Source organism: Poecilia reticulata, chromosome 16 (assembly GCF_904066995.2).
Source record: "Poecilia reticulata chromosome 16, P_reticulata-male-v2, whole genome shotgun sequence".
In the NCBI taxonomy this organism is placed as follows: Eukaryota; Metazoa; Chordata; class Actinopteri; order Cyprinodontiformes; family Poeciliidae; genus Poecilia; species Poecilia reticulata.
Genome location: NC_088845.1, coordinates 25421095 through 25440298, shown reverse-complemented (window position 1 = coordinate 25440298; position 19204 = coordinate 25421095). Strand labels below are relative to the sequence as shown.

Genomic DNA, 19204 nt, shown 5'->3' with positions numbered 1-19204 from the left:
ACCCCAGATATTTGGTTTATAGTTGGGATGGAGGTTGAGCAGCTTTAGCGAAACATTTGGTCCAAAATTTAGATGTGGTTTGTTGGGTTAACAAAATTTGTAGTCCCTAACTAGTATGTTGCTAGCCTACTCTACGCTAACTAGCAGAGGCCATTTTGAACTAATAAACAACCTGACCAGATTTCACTGAACCTCTTCCACAGGATAAAATAACAATTCCTAATATTGTAAAATGATTTAAGTTTTAATCTACGTTAACACTTCAACACATAAAATGTGTTTGTTTACTTAAGTAAACATTGACCTTTCACTTTCTAAGTAGTTAGCGCAAGCTAGTGTTAGCTATGTTTCACACTTTGACCAAAGAATTAGTCATAAAGTCTAAAACATATAAAATAGATAATATTTTACACACTATGTAATACAATTGGCTGTCAAACATCTTATTAAACATTTAGGGTCCAGTTAGGCCAGTCCAGTTACATCGATCGCTAGCTTGCTGGGAAAGTCTGATTTGTTTGGTGAGATGCGAACTGCAAAGTAGTTAGAATCAAAGAAGAAAACACTTGTTTATCTAAGGGCTTATTTTATACCTATATTTGTTGTTGAGTTTTTGAACTTGTAGCTTTTTTTGCGCAGAAAATTGAAAGTCAAAAAGAAAACTTGTCACCACAAACCACACGAGAACTTTGTTGTTTGTTTGTTGGTTATCTATTTAATGCTGAGGAGTACTAAGTACAGGTAGAAGGTGTTGCGCTCGGAGCATTTAGTCTCTGTCATTTGTATTGTTCTATTTTCTATTTGAATCTTGAGATTGTCTGAGCAGCATATTAAATGGTAATATTAAATATTACATTTTCAGACTCTGTACATGACATTTGGTTGCAAAATAGCTCTTTTTACAAACTGTTCATATTTTCACAAATCACCAAGATTCGTTGTCATGAGCGGGGCCAGCTTGTTCCCACATTGCTGTCAAATTATGTCATTCTTTCAGAATGTTCTGCTGTCCTTTGTTCCCATCGGCAGCCGAATCTTCCAGATTGGGTTTGGATTCTCAGATGAAAGATCTGGTGAGAGACTTGGTGGCGACATCGGGATTGTTTAGACTGTGCAGCTGTTTGAAGAGGGACGTGGCTCTGAAACCCACTCTCATCATCACACTGCACTTTGTTTACACGTCCCCAGTTTTTTAACGGAGCATTTCCACCTGTTGTGGCCGTAAGTAAAATGAAGAAAAAAAATGATGTTGGTGTATAAATGTAAGATTAAATGAGTTTGAAAAGTGTCTGTGGGTTTTAGAAACACTAACCACACATTTTCCCTGAGTAAACTACTATAACCACAAGGAGTTTATGAATAACAATGCTTTTCTGATTATACTGTTGTGAAATGGGTCCCAGAAAGAAAAGTCATTTTCTAACTCCTTTCATTTCTTATTTCTTCATCTGTCATGTTACATTCAGGATTTTCTAGTTATTTCTTGTTCAAATATTTATAAATTTAACGGTATGTTGGTTTAAATTATTTTGTAAGTGTTAGATTGTTTTATGTCCTGTGTAGATCTCTGGGTTTTATTGTATTAATTACTGTCTTTCCTTCACGTTCACACTCGGCTGCACTGTTGATTAACTCACCTGGTTGGCATGTCATTAATCACCTCTCTAGCCATTGTAAGCCAGTTAGTTTCCTTCATTAAAGCCTTCATCTGCTCTTCTGTTATTCTGGTTTCTGAAATGATCTTTTTGTGTCTTCTGCAGAGTTTTTTGGATTTGTGTTATTTCACCTTCCTGACTCAGATCTGCACTTTGTTCCACACATACAGCACCAAATAAGGCATTTTTTTGGGATATTTAAGTTTGACACATTTCTATTGTGAACGATTACTTCAATTTGATTCAAATTCATATATGTTTTATTTTATATGTATGCTTTGACGCTACTCAAAGATTAGGTGTGTTTTAATCTGATCTACATGCTGTTTTCTTTATTCTGCATATTTTGAGTCGATTATATAAAAAATGAATTAAATCCGTCTTGAATCCGCCTGAAGCGCTATTGGAAAGCAGAGTGCATGTCCTTTCACACAGACAGAGATGAGCAGCAGGCAGGAAACTCCCCCAGGTGATATTTACTGAAGATATGTTGAGCTTGAGGGGTCAGGCAAAATGCTGACCTCAATGGCCACACGCAACAACCGTGACATGATGCTCAGAGGATGAACAATCTGCAGAGTCTGTTTATTGGTTATTTATGTGACAACAATGGTTGGCGTAAACAGGTCTCGACGACCTTGGGCCATCTCTCTTACACCGTCTTGTCTGTGAGTAAATATCGGCAGGTTAAATATAGCGCAAGCAGCCATACGCTGCCACATTTACAGAACAGACGCGACAGGAAGTGTCCCTTTTGTTGAGAGCTGGACAGTTGTTGTTTTTGTAACGGGTATTATACAGGCTGTTGGCTCAAAACACACGACTACATGTGACAAACAGCAAATCGTACCTTATGAGTACAGATTGCTGCTGTGTTGCTGGGTCATTCAAATAGATATGAGCCTCAATAAACAGTAATGCTGGATATTCCATGTAGAATAACGCAACTTCAGTGTGTGGTGGGAAATATGTTATATATTGCCTGATAGAAGTGAGTAGAAAAATTGCCACGCCTCCTTTAAGTAGGTGAGCGTTGAATCTTGGAAAAAAAAGTATTACTGATTCAGTGACAAAACATCTCACAGTTCCTGCAGTCAGATGATCTACATAATTTACAATATGTTCACTTATACAGTCAAGATAACCCTTGACCTTTTCCCCCCCGACTCTGAAGAACCCAGTGTAAATCGCTCTGAACATATAACAGGAGAAAAGACAATACAGACATTTTATATTTTGCTTTTCTGTTTTAACATACCTCACAAAAATGATGTTCAATAACTCTTCAGATTTGTTTCAGCTGAATGAACCTCAAGCTACACTCATCAGTGTAGTAAGACACTTGTGGGAAAACGCGCGCGCACACGCACACACACGCGCACACACAGGACTGTTTTGGTCACTCTGTATAGAGACTGAGGGTGTGTCTTATCCAGTCACCAGAGTTCTCTGTCTCTCACTCCTTCCTGCCTGTCTCGTCCTCATGTCTTCAGCTGACACATCATTGTTTCTGTCAGTCTGTGTGTATAGAATGTTCTCATACACAAAGTATATGAAGAATGTGTATTATGTGCTTATATCCTATACTCTCCCTGCTTGTTATTGTTGCTTAAACAAATGTTTCTGTTCATTTTATCAGTATGTTCCTAAATAGCAGCAAGTCTTCTAAACTGTGCTTCCTCACAGGAAGGGAATGTATAATTAATTTTATGAGTTATGTAATAGTTAAATCAGTTTAGATAGATAAAATCAATGTGAGAAGACACATTGAACCAAAAATGTTCAGATAAGTGCCTTTTTTAACAACAGAACTTGGGACCTCTAAACACTGACTTTTCTTTTCTTGAAGTGCTGCATATTTAGGCATGAAGAGCAAAAGCGCTGCGAAGGCCAGTGGTATCTGTAGGATTTCTTGTTATTCTTTTCCGCCTTAAAACACATATTTGAGGGCCTAAACATATTCAAAAACTCACCAAACATCCCCCAAAATGATCCTCTGTGTAAAATTAAACGTGGAATCAAAAATGGGCGGGGCCAAACTGGACATTGTAGAGATTTCAAACTTGCTATATTTCTAATCTCAGACCAAGAGATATGTCCTAAAATGTACAGGGATGCAGCAGTTTTGGGTCAAAGGGCAAATTTTGACCATTTTTGCTGTTTACTCACCTTGAACCATAACAAACTCCCTCTAGGGATTTTGAGCTATCGGCCTCATATTCGGACAGCATGCAGGTCAGGGACGAGAGATTAAAAGTTATCAAAATGTTAAGTTTTTGAGCATGCTTAGGTGGTCTAGTACCGAACTTAGCATACTCGCCAAAGCCATTATGATTTTTACTCAGCTCAAACATTATGATTTTTACTCAGCTTAAAAAATCTTTTGAATCATCACTTCACAGTCACGCACTAGTCTGTCACATTAAATCCCAATTAAATACATTGAAATTACTGGATGCATTGTGAAAAAACTGAAAAAATAAAAACCAACGAGTGTGAATAATTTTTCCAGACACTACGTATGTGTATCTTTGTAAGGCTTCTGATCCGATTGGAAATGGAAATCCTACAAATACGATCCAGAGCTTCTGTCAAAGTGTGCCCACCCTCGTTAATCGTCCTCATTATGAGCACACTCCAATCTAATGAGCCATAATAACACCTCCTGATAACACCATGATAGGTGGCCCCTTTGGACTCGCCAACCTTTGATTGGCTGCCTGAACGGTGGTGTGCAGATACTGATAGGCCATCAGAGGGAGGGCAAGCTGGCTGCTGGCCAATGGAAGTGATACGACCCAGAGGAATGAGACTGACTGACAGCGGGCATTTTTCTGCCACAGAGATGAAAGACCAATGACGCACACTGTGTGAGAGTAAGGGTGTGTTCGGGTGTGTAAACATTGCCAGACCGACTGATTGATCTTTTTAAAAGAAGTATGTCTTTAACATTAAAGGTCAACATAACACTATTGTATGTGTCAGCAACCTTAACACTGGACCTCTGTGGAGCATGGTGATGGGACCACAAGGTGGTGGAGATAGTGTTTTCTTTTTTTTTTGTTGGCTACAAAGGAAGGAGCCATTCTAGCCAATGGAAAACTGGTGAAAGTGTCCAATAAAAAATGAGAACAGGTGGAGATTTGTCTTGGAAACAAACAACAAACCTAAACAAAAGTAGCAAGAGCTGTGATGGAGTGGTTTAGACCAAAACATCTTTATGTGTTAGCATGGACCAGTCAAGGTTGATATGGAAATAAATAATCCTACTTAAGATGAGACAGCTGAAACAATTACGAACAACAAAATGCATTGTGTCATTATTTTATCCAAAAGGCCAAGACATTGTTTTGAAGACTCTCAGGGACTGAGAATGACCTTACGCAGTGAAAACAGACTATATTTATATCTTCCAACATAAGGCAAAGTTTTACTTTCTCATCAGCATTGCACAGAGAATGCAGAATGTCTTGTCCACTTGTACTTTGAGTTACCAAAGTTCAGACTGCTCAGAGCTCCCCTTTCTAAATTAATCCACAGATCTCAAGCACAAAAGCTTAAAGTTCCCGATTCTCCATCCAACGCAAGACTTAGACCAAAATCCATCTGAGCACGATATGTTTACAGATGCTCTTTAATGACCTATTTTGAAAGGAAGAATGGGAAAAAATTAAATTTCTAAATGTATAAAGCTGGCTGATAAACCCCAAAAGACTGGCAGCCTAACTCAGTGGGGACTTTGTCTTGGTCTGTCACATAAAATACAGACCAAAGTCAGAAGAAGAAACATCAAACTGTTTAAATAAATATTTAGCTGGGTTGAATACATCTGCAAGGTTCTGCACCGTTTGTTAGATGCATGTAAATTTTTTTCAGAGGCTGCAACATGAAAAAAGCACTAGTGCTGAGACACAACCCAGAGTAATAATGGTGCCATATATTACAGGTCAGTGGTCATAGCTTAGTAAATCAGGTTATCCACTGTTAAAAGATTTTGTACCATAAGAATAAAAGACAAAAAAACAAAAAACAGAGAAAAACAACCTCTAAGAAAGTCACAGAACAGTAACCTTTGTTAGCAGAGGAAAAATCTTGAGTTATGGCACCATTATTTGGTTGGGATGAGAAAAATGCATTTGCTGAAGAAAGTTCTGCTGCCGATTTTGTTCAGCATGAAGTATAAAACAGTTTTTCTGTACAATGTGATTTTAAACCAGAAAAAAGTGCAATAATCAGATTTTGTTTTCCTAAATTTAAAACTTCAACTAAAAGTTTTAAATTTAGTCAATTCTGACTGATGCTTTGATTTCAGTTTCATGGTTACAACTGTGTGAAATTGTCTCCTGCATTTCCCTAAGAAATGCAGGAATCATTGAAGTTTCCCAGCAGATTGCCAACATTTGGGAGCAACGTGGCAGTTTTGGCATACTCTCTTTGCACTCGGCTACACGTGTCCAGGCGGATTTTCTACATTTTAAATGAAACAGGAAAAGATTAAAAAGGAAAAAAAAAACATCTTTCGTCATCTCTTCTTTCCCTTGAGGGCTGCCTGGCCCTGGCTTTCATCCGGAAGCCTGGGGGTAAGAAACTCAGGAAGGGACAAAGAGTAAGAAAGGAAGGGAAGAAGATGATGCCAAACAAGGTGAAAGTAGAGAAAACGGATTTGGAAGCATACAGTGAACAGGAAGAAATAATAAAATAAAAAAAAGATGTAGAAATGGAATGAGTGCTGTGCTTCATGAATGAGCATCAGAAATTTGGGTTGTAAGATAGGATGAGAGACAAGAGCATGCTTTCTACTTGCCCCCTCCCCTTCCCATTTCCTCCCTTTTCATCTGCCCCACTGCCCCTATATAACCTCTGACACAGACCATGCCTCAGTCAAAGTTGTGTCAGCAGCTCAGGAAACTGCAGCCATCTCTCTGCCTTTGTGATACCAATATTTGAGCTTCACTTGTTTGAGGAACAATCTGCAGTCAGTTTTTATATCCAGTTAGAGTTCTGGACTGATGAGTTTCCACCAGGAGAAGATGCTCAACCAATTAGCCATCATCTCGCTGCTCCTGCCGCTGGTGCACAGCGCAGGTAAGAACCATACGCATCACTGACTGTGAGTTTAGTACCACTTTTTCTGTTGTGGTAATGTGCTTTGGTATGTAAAGACCTCTAAAAACCTAGGTGGATGTGGGAGTCATACATGTTAGCAGGAAATAATTCAGGAAACATCCAGTGGTCAATGATAAGACTGCTAAACGCACCAGACGGATACTATTATTGATAAGCTAAACAGTCTCACTCATTACGTCAGTATCTCACTCGTTTTGAGTGAATTATTATTAAATCATTATTAAAAAAAATGTATTCAGTTCAGTTTATTTAAATAGAACCAATTTTACATCCAATCTACAAAACAAAGCTTTTCTTTTGTCCAGGTCAAACTACAAGGCTGGAAATCATTTTAAGTAAGCAAGACTTCCAGGTAGGAGAAGAGATGTTGCTGGTATGTAAAGGTAGGTGAAACTTTATTTAACTTCCAACTCTCCGTCTATTCATAAAGTTCACAATCCATTTTTAAAATTGATTTTCTCTCTCTCTTTTCTGTCCCGTCCTGTCTCCTGCAGCCACAAAAGAAGGAGAAATGACATGGCATAAAGAAGGAGAGGAGATTGATGATGAAAACATCGTCTCAAAGCTGGACTACACCACCTCCAAGCTGCTCATCAAGAAAGCCAGCCTGTCTGACGGGGGCACGTACACCTGCATGTTTGAGTCCGATGATGGACACCAGGTGGATGCTCAGTCGGTTATCTATGTCTACGGTAAGTCCCCTGCCAGCATGCCTAGGTGGGCCCCATGTGGGGGAAAGGAGGGCTGATGTATGGGTTTGTGCGCGGGTCCCACGATGGCCCCACATGGGTTTGCCCATGAAGGGCCTCAGCCTACATGGGTCCTACATGGGCAAACCCATGTGGGCCCACCACCATGTAGGGCCCTAAGGCCCTACATAGACAAACATGGGTTTGTCCACATAGGCCCATGTAGGGCCTCAGCCTACATGGGCCCAACATGGGCCCTAAATGGACAAACCCATGTGGGCCCACCACCACGTAGGGCCCGTGTAGGGCCTATGTGGGCTGTGGCCCTACATGGGCAAACCCATGTGGGGCCATCGTGGAACCCGCGAACAAACCCATATGGGACCCATCTGGTCTGCCCTCCTTTCCCCCACATGGAGCCCACCTAGGCAGGGTCGCTGCACACGCACGACAGACTCGTCGTTGTTGACATTAATTTTTCGTCCTTTAACTTCATTCAGATTGAGCATTTTACCTTTGACGTGTTTCCTCAGAGGGTCCGTCGTTCCACGGCACCACCACCTACCATGAGTTTCTGGAGGGAGCAGACGGAATGGTGCCGTGTCTGGTGACCGGGCGGCCAGCGGTGGACGTTACGTGGCTTAAAGACGGAGAACTGATCCCTTCTACACGTAAGATATTGGACCAGCACCTAGAAAATGTTTTACACCCCAAAAATATGCTTTGTGCTTAGTAATTTACAACTAACTTAGAATCCAAAATATCTTCTTGTTGTATTTCTTTAATCAAAAACTGTCATGCTGCTATTTTTGCAACTATTTGAAAATCTCTGCAGTCAAGTAATCTAGAGCATCAAGCATGTTTGTTAAACAGGGGCTCCAACCCATGGAGGGAAATGAGTTTCAGCTTCTGTGACGAAACTCATTTCTCTTCTTAAAAATGGATAAAAGGTAAAAATGAAACTTTCCTCATAACTTGAGCATGACATATGTACCACTGTTCAGGTAGAAAAATAAAATAAGGTCAATGCGACTCACCAGCAGGGGGTGCTATGACAGACGTTAGTGCGCTCTGGTTTCTAACTTCTGAACAATAAATCAAGCTATCAACCTTATGCCTGAAGGTTTGGAGTTTATTATTATTATTATTGCTGCATCACAATACAGCATAAACCTTTAAATGAAGCACCCATGGTCTAGAACAATTGCACATTTTATTTAGAGATGCAGTTGAAGAGTTGAAGAATAAATCATTTTTAATCTTCTGAGAAATTTGAAAGTTTTTCCAATTTAGTTTCAAACTTTAAGAAAATCATTAAAAGTCACAGATTTGACCGATTTTTCTGATATTTTTCTTGAATTAACCCAAACATTTTATATTCTGCAACTTATGCTCTTCCATGAAGACGACCTCTCAGCTTTTTCAGAAGTTTGCAGTATAATCTCATTATTGAGTCTCAGAATTTTGTTGGACTAATCCAGTTGAATTGTGCACAGTTTGCCATCAAAGTTTGCCTATGAAAACTTTTACTCAGTATTTGAATTTGTGCTTCAATTTGCATGCAGTATTAATAACGATAATACAAGGTGCTAACGACACCTAGCATAAAAACTTGAGTTTCAATCAGACACAGACCGGGTCATCTGAGAATATTTAAAAAGACTTTGTTTTTTTAGAGAATACTGGAAAATGTTATTATGGTCTTAGTCAAATTATAAAGTAGTAGATTTTTGTGCGTATCATTATCAGTGGAGAGTGCAATTAGTTTGAAACGGTTTACATTATGTTGGAAGTAAAATGCGAGGAGAGTTGCATGTTTTGCACTGGAGGCTGTTAAAAACAAGAACAAGATCAACTGGCATCCTGAAGTGAAGTAAAACTCACTGCCATTGTTTAGTACTTCCTGTTCATTTGCATCAGTCATCATTGAATGTTTCTGCATATACAACGCTGTGTGTCTAAAAAGCTTATATTGTCTTAAAAATGACGGGTGCTACATTAAGACTCATTCTGCAACATGAAGTTCTGTTTTGCTTAGTAGAGGAAGAGTCTGACCAACTTTGACCAGCTGGAGTAACGTGATTAAAATAAGATGTTGATAAGCCGTTAATGTGACCTTGTTTGGCTCCTTTTCATCAGCTGGAGTTCGTGTTAGTAAGATGTCCGACAACACGCTTCATATTGAGAAAGTGAAGAGGAGCGATGCCGGGACGTACATCTGTCAGGCCCAGATCAGAGGGAGAGCAATCTACAAGCAGCTGCCTGTGTCTGTCGTCGCCAACGGTTAGTCACTTCCTTATGGTATCCAGAGGCATAAAGGACCATTACAAGTAACTAAGTGCTATTTTATTTTTCTTATAATTTTTGTAACGTCTTTTAACAATATGTCTCACACTGCAGCTCCTCCCACTGTGCACATCAGAGAAGAAGTGAAAAAAGTGATTGCTGGGCCTGAAACCAATGTGTCATTGCTGTGTTTGGTTGATGGTCTGCCAAAACCCAACATCACATGGACTCTGTAAGCCACCATTTTCTTACTTTATTATATAAAAAAAATTTTCTTTCAATACTTGAAATTCACATTAATTCTTTAAAAGCCTAAGGCTTTGATTACATGATTGGATTTTAAATGTCTAGTTGGCATATTTCTACTAACAATGTGCTTTTATTCATAAAGTGAAACTTTTTTTTTTTTTTTCAAAAATCAACATTTTAAATCTGCAATACTAGAAGCCTTGAACATTTAGTGTTGGTTGTTTCACTATAACTTCAAAAAAGAGAAAAAAAATCTTTGGCACTCTATTGTCAATCAAGGAATACTGAACATTTCTGTATTTTTTTAAATTAATTTCCAAATGTAAGTATTTGTGAGAAAGGTCACCTAGAGGTTGCAATTCAGACAAGGAAAGAGTATGCTTTCTGATCAACACTGACCTCAAAAACCAATATGGCCGCCCTGTACATACAGCTTAATGATTGCAATATAAACTGTTTGACGGTTTGTATACAGATGTCTGTGTTTGTCTCATTCACATTAGCTAGTTAGGATTAATTACTTATTTTAAGCTAGAAGAATTTAAATTCTTAATTTGCATGAACAAAATATCTGAAAATGCATTTTATCAAACATCGCACAGATTTCATCTCACAAGATATTTTTGGAAAAGACATTTTTCCTCAACCACTGCAAACTAACAGTTGCACTGAAATCAACATTTTCCTTAAAAACATACAAAAGGCAGGTCAATGTAACAAACTTTTATTTTACTCGCAATACAAAATACAAAAACATAAGTTAAAATGGCCGAGTAAAGATGGCAGTTTTTCTGTGTTAATATTCTGCGTCATTATTTATTTTCTTCTCAAATTTTCTGCCTCCCTCTGCTGGCTTTCTTGTTGCCTACAATCACGTCTCTAAATATTGACTTCACACAAACAAGACATGAAACTATTTTTTTTTACATTTTTCATCCTAAGGCCTACCGAGGCTGATTCGTCCCGCCACGTCTTCAACTCAGACCACAGCCAGCTCACCATCCAGTCTGTCGTCAGGGACGACTTCGGGGAGTACGTCTGTACGGCCAAAAACAAGATCGCTGAGAGCAGCGCAACGTTCATGCTGCATGTTTTTGGTTGGTTTTCACATTCCATTAATTAGTTTCTTTCATCCTGATAGAGTGCACTAAAGCAAGATGATGATGATGCTTGTTTTACGTATAGAGCCTCCAGAGGTGTTTATCTCAGAAGATCAGCTCAGTGTGAATGTGGGCCAGCGCGTCTCTGTGTCCTGTAACGTGACTGGTCACCCGCAACCTGAGCTGCACTGGATCAACAAGCAAAACGGAGAAGAGCTGGTAAGGCTGCTCAAATTTTTACTAATTGCACATACGGTGGCTCTTAAATGCATACACGATGAAATACAATGGTTTGAGTTGCAAAGATTAGGCATGTAGAAATCATTTTTGATTTTCTTTTCTGCATGAACAATGTTTATGCAGAAACAAGCAGGAAAGAAGATGTCCTTAAAACCCTTGATGCACAAACTTAAGCTAATATTTTGTTGAAGCTCTTATTAAATTTAATTTCAGTCTTCTTCAGTTCATATCAACCATCATTACAGTAAATCAAATTAATCTGCGCAAACGTTCAGGTGTCCATTTTTCAGATATTTGCTCACTTGAAAAGAGGTTCCAAAGAATAAAAACTGAATCTAAATTGCTACAAAGTTTTAGTTTACGGTTATGTCCATTTGTACCACTACCAAATTATTCCACATTTAACTTTTTCCCTCCCTTCATACAGATGTGTTTGTCTCTCATTAAAAATGTACAGGATAATTGTCCTGTCCAATTATCCTTTAAGAAACAGGCTGTTAAAGCATTTGCCAGGGCCTCATTAGTTTACATTTCAGAAACGTTTCTACTGAGTGCGTTTGCCTTCCAGGGTCTTTGTTACTTTTCAATTTGACCATCAGGCAAAAGCTGAATAACGTTTTTGCTTTTTATTGTAATTCATCACCTGGAAGTCCTGTATTTTCAATGTTTGAACCCTCTCTGTCAGGATTCGACCAGTCGTATCCAGGCGGTGGACGGCGTGCTGGAGATTGAGGAAGTGATGCCCTCTGATGGCGGACGCTACTCCTGCATGGCTGTCGGTATTTCTGGAAATGCGTCGAGAGATGTCGTAATTCAGAGTAAGGCGTCCGCTTCACTCGGGCACGTTTCCCTCTCAGTGATCAACGTGTCTCCAGTTGACATTATTTCTGTGTTTTCCTGTCCTTCTGCTCGCCCTCCAGCCCAGCCCGGGCCGCCACATTACCTGACGGTCACCCCGGGTCCAACCTCTGTGCTCTTCACACTGAAAACCTTCCCCATCAACGGAGGAGCATCAATCAAAAGTTTTATTCTGCAGTGGAGGAAAAGTGCAACGGATAAGTGGGAGGAGACCATTGTTGCAGCTTCAGGTGAGAATTTGTGCTTTTAAGGTTTTAAGGTTTTGTGGTTGTAATTCATGTTTCACCTGTAGTGATCTAGCTGTCTAGATAATCCTGAACCTTCTTTGTGTTTTTTGTAGATATTTTGGCTATTACCAACCTCAAGCCATACACCAAGTATACAGTTCGTATGGCGGCCATGAATGATGTGGGACAGGGGCAGTTCTCAATGGAAAATACAGTTCGCACTGAGGGAAAACGTAAGTTTGATCTACTGCAACCAGCCATCAACTTCAATGTACTTTCATTGGATTTTATGGGATTGTCACCAGAAATCCTCTTCACTCTTGATAACCCTGAATGCAAGTTGTTATCGGAAATTGCCCAATTAGTAAATAGAGAGAAAAAAAAAGAAAAAACATGTCAAAAAGCTGGTAGCTAGCTTGTAAAGTGTTTGTACATAAAAAAGAAACAATGTTACTTAACAGTAATGTTTCATCTTCATTTTTATCTGCCTTCCCTGGTTCCTCATGTCCATCTTTCATTGAAATCATCATCCTAACATCTTCATATCGTCATTCGCCTGCTGATTCCACTCACATCACCTCCTAATCTGCTGTCCTCCCTTTGCAGAAGGTAAAGTTCCCATGCTCTGTAACAAAAATGAAAACCTGCAAATGAAATATATTCTAGTCATATACATCCCAAAGTTATGAGTTAACTATTATAGCCTACAGCTAAATGGTTTCCCCTTCTGATTTTAGGTGAACCAGACAGTCCAGCTTTAGCCACAAGTCAGGCAGTAGTGGAGGGCAACTCCTTCTCTGTTCCTCTTCAGCAAATCGAAAACGGCGGCTCCCCTCTGCTGTACTTCGACGTCCAATACGAACAGGTGGGAGATCATGTGAGCTCAAATCTACCTGTTATTTCATTTCTTCCTTGTCCTTAATTTGCTTCTTGTGCTCCTTTTTATCCAGGACACAGAAGAGAGTGAGTGGAAAACACTGCGGCTTCCCTCTGATGCCAACACTGTCAGCCTGAAAGACCTCAGCTTCGGCTCAGACTATCACCTGGAAGTCAGAGCCGTCAACGCTAATGGCTCCTCCATCCCCGCAACGTTCAACTTCACAATTGCAGAGCAGCCTGGTGTGTTGCCTCTCTCGTTCCACGTTAGATGTCATACATTTTAAGTGAAAGATAATAATTACACTTATTGTGGTAATGTTTTTCCTTTGTCCCCGCAGTGAGCAGCAGGATGACCAAAGGCACCGTGGTTGGCATCGTGATGTTGATCTTCCTGCTGGTGTTTCTGGCAGTGGATGCCACCTGCTGCTACAGAAACCGCTGTGGTCTGCTTATGGCCGTCGCAGGGAAACTGTCCAGGTGGAAAGACCCGAGCCTCAAAAAGGTCGAGGAAGGAGAAGGGACAACTAACGGGTGAGCGACTGTCTGGACGACATCCATCTCACGGATTCTCTTTTGCTAAGCACTTTATTCTAAATATTCCTGCATGTTCTGCCTGCAGAGATGTAACGCTGAAGGGTCTCTCCAAACCCAGAGGCAGTATTCAGCAGTCAGGGGTTCAGACGGTCAGCAAAGAAGCCGGTCAACTCTCAGAGGTCACCTGCGACAAAGCTCCACTCACCAAAAATGAGTACGTTCGTTCTCCGAAACGCCAAGAAATTGCATAAATATAGTACATTGCAAATAGTCTTTTAACTTTTTGATATTTTTAAATTTTGCAATTTTGTGTGATTCCATTACAAAGGAAAGTGATTCCAAACTAAATTAGCTGCAATGACTTTAAAAAAATACTTTTTCTCTACTTAACAACCAATCATTTTCAATCTACCACAGTGAATTCCAACAAAATACTTAGAAATTTGTGATTGTAATGTGCTTAAATGTGAAAAGTTAAAGTTACAAATACCTTGGCAGGCACTGTAGGCTACCAAGCAGGAAAAAAAAATCGTAATCATTTTTGCAGTTTCAAATTGTGTTTTGCTTTTATTTTAACACGCTATTGATATTTTTCTATCCACAGGAAATTACACCCCACAGCTAATCTGTGAGGTTTTCTAAACTAAAGAAGAGAAAAACTAAACACTACACATTGTACAGAGATCCAGAGTAGAGGTCAGTGGATCCCAGCTGCTGTGGGAGAAGTCAAGCACGCAGTAGGAAATGGACGGATTTGGACTGATGGTGATTAAACTGAGCTCATCCTGCACTACGTGCTGTTAGCGTGGAGGTTAGCATGGGCGTTAGCCTCAGTTTTTACACGTTTGTTCTTTAACAGGGTAATAATGACGTCTGTGTTTTACAGGGTAATAGTTTTGTTACTGTGCAATCGCTGTAACTGCTTTTGTGAAAGAAAAAGAGTAACATTTACTTGGCACAACAAACGTTCATTAGTTTCACAGACAGAATTATTGTTTTATCGTTGATAACTTCTTTATTGCTAATATCGTGTCGGTGAGTCCAGCAGGAGTCAACAGGGTTAATTACCGCATTATTTAACTGTATGCTACTTAAATTGAATGTAAATAAAATTCTGATAATATTTATTATTTTCTAAGGTTACATTTCTAAAAGTTATTTGTTTTAATTGGGTTTAGATACGTCCAACACCATCTTTAACTTCCTTGCCTCGATATGCTGTTAAGCACTTTTCTATTAAAAAAAAGTCTTGGAAAGGCAGAAAGTGACACTTTTAGCTAAAAGGAACTTCAAAAGTTTTAATTAGCCACTTGCAAAAATGTATGTTTTCTATCAGTGCTACAATATTACCGACAATAGATCAGTAAATCAACAGAACAATGTTTTGCTTTTTTTTTCTTATTAATTATTCTAACAGTGTTTTTATTTTTTTACCACTGTACATTGTGCATACATTTTTTGTGTTTTATAAACAGCTTGATGCCTTTTTGCTCATCATATGAATGTTTTCTGTATGTTTATTCAAATAATATCAGAAGTGAAGAAAATGTTTTCCTCCTTTCATTTTTTAAATCAGTATTTTATCCCTACAAACAAAATGTGTTGAGTAAAACATGGCAGTGGCAGGATGATGATGTGGGGATCATTTTTATTCTGCACATGTTAGTCAGACTCAGGTAAGCAAGGCAGACATAACCTGCAGCTGTGATCGCAGCAAGAAGCAGCTCAAGCATCGTCTCAGGGTGGCTGAATACTTTTTATATTTTTATCTGTAAAATGTTTACAAACCCTGAGTTAGTTTTCATTCATTTTCACAATTGTGCAGAGCTTTATGTCAGAGTGGCATTTAAAATAAACATACTGAAGTTTCCAGTTATAACTTCAGAAAATGTGGAAAATATTCAAAGGGTTCTGCAAGGCAGTGCGTGGCTCAATGTGCTGATCAGAAACAAATGTAATTATTCATTTCAACTATTAGCAAAATGTTGCAGCATATATATAAAATGTACATAGTTGGATTGTAGCACCAAAGGTGGTTTGGATGTAGACTCGATTTTATATAAACTACAAACACTTAAAATCCTCCTTCCAAACACACTGAGCTCCTGTTGGTCTTTTGAAGCAACAGCCTTGAATTTCCTGAGGAAATAACTGATGCTTAACTTTTTTGTCCTGAAACTAAACTTTGTCCTTGTTTACAAACTGGGATAAACAGTGAATTAAATTTGTTTCTTTGAGTTTGGGCTCTTTGAAATAGATCAAATCAGTTAAATAAATGATTACTAAGCTCTAACTAGATGTGGATCTGCATGATTCCTGTCCTACTTGCCAACATCGGAAAGAAATCCAAATGTGAAAACAAGAAGATGTAACAACTGCAGCACAGGAGTAATAACATCAGTCCAGCTAAAGAGACGACCAACACCAGCATCAGGATGGTTTTGCCTGATGACTGATAATCCACACTAATTCATTAATGAATGATTGACATTTTCTCATGTAAAAACACAACATTTGGTTATAACAGTCTGTCCTTACACAGAATCATTACACTCAGCATTTGATAAAAGCATTGTGAGTGATCATTGTTTATGTTCCTGTGTTTCGTTATTTTCCTGAAAATATATTTTCTCAAACTCACCCAGTCTTAGTCGGGATGTTCAGCCATTTTCAAAGCACAGATATGACAGTCATACTCAATAATTAAAAATGTCTTGATGAGTCTTGTGAGATTAAAAGTATCTTTTGAAAATAATAACCTTTTAATAGCTATTTATGTTTTAAAAGTACATTTTTCATTGGTCTGAGGCAATAATCTAATTTTAAATGTCATGTATTCAGGAACTGTTAGAGGAAAATCATCAGACTTAACAGAAATAAAGGATATCAAACATCCATGTGTGTAATTAATCTACATAATGTGTTCAATTAGTGATAAAGTTCCTGAAATAAATGAACTTTTCAATAATATTCAACTTTACTGAATGAGTCGGTATAACCAAAAGTATTTTACAAGAATTTAACACGTCACTAATTTTCAAAGTAAATATCTTTTAAAGGTGAAACTGACATGACATTATTTCACTGAGTCCAGGTGTGAAAGGAAATCAAATCCTAGTTTTATGGTAAGAGAGTAAAAACATTTTTCTGTTCAAGAGACTAAAAACTGATCTGGTCTTAATTTAAATCTAACATTAACTCAAGTTCCATAAATTACTGGCAAACATTTCAGTTATTATATGCTGCTACTTTTATTGTTTTTTTTTATTATTGCAATATGCTTAACGCAATAGGGGAAAAACCTCATGTACTCAAAAATGACCAGGAGAGGGCGACAAAATCAATCCAATTTTATTTGTATAGCACATTTCAGCAGCAAAGCATTTCGAAGTGCTTTACATAATTAAAATAAAAACAGCATGTGACATTAAATAAACAGTGAGAAAGACAGAGATTTTAAAAAACCCACAAAAAACAAAGATAAAAACATTAAAACCCGCAGCCCTTTCTTTTCAGTTAAACGCCGTTTAACTGGGATTCTAACCCTCAGGGACTTTAGTCAAAAACACCGTTTGACAAGGACTCCAACCTCTAGGTTTTTAGTTGAAACTCCGTCAACTGGGACTCTAAACCCCGTAGAACTTTAGTTAAACGTCGTTTAACTGGGACGTTTTCCGGGGGGCTTTACATAATTAAAACGTAGAAAATAAATAAAAAGAAATTAAAAACATTAAAGACAAAAACATGGAAGACATCAAAACCCACACTCTAACCCTAATTTAGCCATAGGCAACTCTAAACAGGTGGGTTTTAAGTTGAGATTTAAAGGCACCCAGTGTTTCGCAACTAAACTGGAAGAAGAACATTAACTGGTCTTGCAATGCAATAAAAGAAACAAACTAAGAACAAAACCTCCATTGCAAATGTTTTGGGACAGAAATGCTGCACCGTCGGTCCCATAATGTCCGCCTTCTGCCATCTAGCGTCGCATTTGTGCTGCTGCATGACATTGCTTCAAAAATTTCCAAACGGTCAAATCTGAAACTAAAATCACAATTAAACCAAACAAATGCGACCACACTTTGTGGGGGTCACACAGATATCTAAATATTCAAGAATGTGGCCAAAAGGCTATGTTGCGTTTTGGTTTAAGTAGTTTTTGGTGGTGCAGTTGCTGCACCCAGGCTGCTGCAGGCCCTCAGTTTCTTGAGTTATTTTTTTTTTTGCCAGATGTGGATTTTTCAGGAAGGTTTGACAGTTCTATCTCTCTTACCTTCCTTTGTTCTCGTTGTTTTTGGATGTTTCTTTGAGTTAATAGTTTTTTCTTCCTAAGTTCAGGGATTTTTTACTTTTATTCTTATGTTAGCAGATCCAATCGTCTCCCTTTTTACTGCTGTGTTAACTCATTTTTTATTTTATCATATTTTTCACCATATGACGGTTCTTAATCTACCTCACAAAAGCACCACTGTATTAGAGTTTCTCTGCAAAAAATAAAGAAACATTGATTTTGCTATGATTCAGGAATCACATTTTGTGCATAAAGATGTGGGTTGTCTAGCCAATAAATTTTATCATTCTATTGCAACTTCTTCTGCAGTAACAAAATGTAAGGGGGTTATGGTTGTGTGTAAACGCAAACTAAACAGAGTCGGCCATATTCCCCACCTCCATTGATTTATCAGAGTTGTGGCCACAAGGTTGTCAGTACCTGTTTTAGGAGCAACCCTAGAATCAGCTGATGGGCACCAGAAGTAATGGATGCTGTCAAGCTGAAAATAGAGCTCTATCAGGTCTTTTTGGTCTGTGGGACCCTGGAAGCAGCTGAGACCTTTGAGAATGACTTGGGCAGAGTACTTCGAAGACCTCCTCAATCCCACCATCGCATCTTCCACTGAGTAAGTGGAGCCTGAGAACTTTGGATCAGGTTCTGATGAGTTGACCATGGTGAGAGGCGCAGAGAAGGAGTGGGCATACTTTTTGCCTCCCATCTTGATGTCTGTATGTTAGGGTTCCCTCCAGTGAAGAGGGAACTCCGTCTACTTGTGGGAGGTACGGGTTCTGACTGTTGTTTGTACTTATGTGACAAACGGCAGTTTGTTTTGAGCATTTTTAAGATCAACACGTCTTTTAACTGAATATTAGTGACTGAAAATTAAAGAGGGAAATGAGAGCCTATCTAGGCTGATCCAGATTTCCTGTCATGCTGTAGTTTGCATGTGATGTTGCACAATTGTCAAATGATTTCAAATTGCTGCACCGTCATTCAACACACATTGAAGATGACAGAATCTTTAAAGCTTTTTGTCCAGTGTTTGTTTTAAGATCTTGGGAGTGTTTGCCTTGGAGGGAGTGGATTT

General features: G+C 38.7%; 1 protein-coding gene across 1 annotated transcript; it reads left to right on the top strand.

Moving 5' to 3' along the window:
- Positions 1-5993: 5993 nt before the first annotated feature.
- ncam3 (neural cell adhesion molecule 3) lies at positions 5994-16739 on the top strand. The gene is made up of 16 exons (XM_017309275.2): positions 5994-6740; positions 7088-7165; positions 7277-7474; positions 8005-8142; positions 9611-9754; positions 9872-9989; positions 10949-11103; positions 11192-11325; positions 12032-12164; positions 12267-12434; positions 12545-12664; positions 13169-13296; positions 13382-13550; positions 13649-13841; positions 13930-14058; positions 14449-16739. The coding sequence occupies exons 1-16, from the start codon at positions 6665-6667 to the stop codon at positions 14474-14476; spliced, it is 2109 nt and encodes a 702-aa protein (XP_017164764.2). The 5' UTR covers positions 5994-6664; the 3' UTR covers positions 14477-16739.
- The last annotated feature ends 2465 nt before the right edge of the window (positions 16740-19204 follow it).

Coding starts and splice junctions, on each gene's coding strand:
- ncam3 (XM_017309275.2), top strand. CDS start 6,665: ATGAGTTTCCACCAGGAGAAGATGCTCAACCAATTAGCCATCATCTCG. Junction 8,143..9,610: donor AGAACTGATCCCTTCTACAC/GTAAGATATTGG, acceptor CCTTTTCATCAG/CTGGAGTTCGTGTTAGTAAG. Junction 11,104..11,191: donor GTTCATGCTGCATGTTTTTG/GTTGGTTTTCAC, acceptor TTTTACGTATAG/AGCCTCCAGAGGTGTTTATC.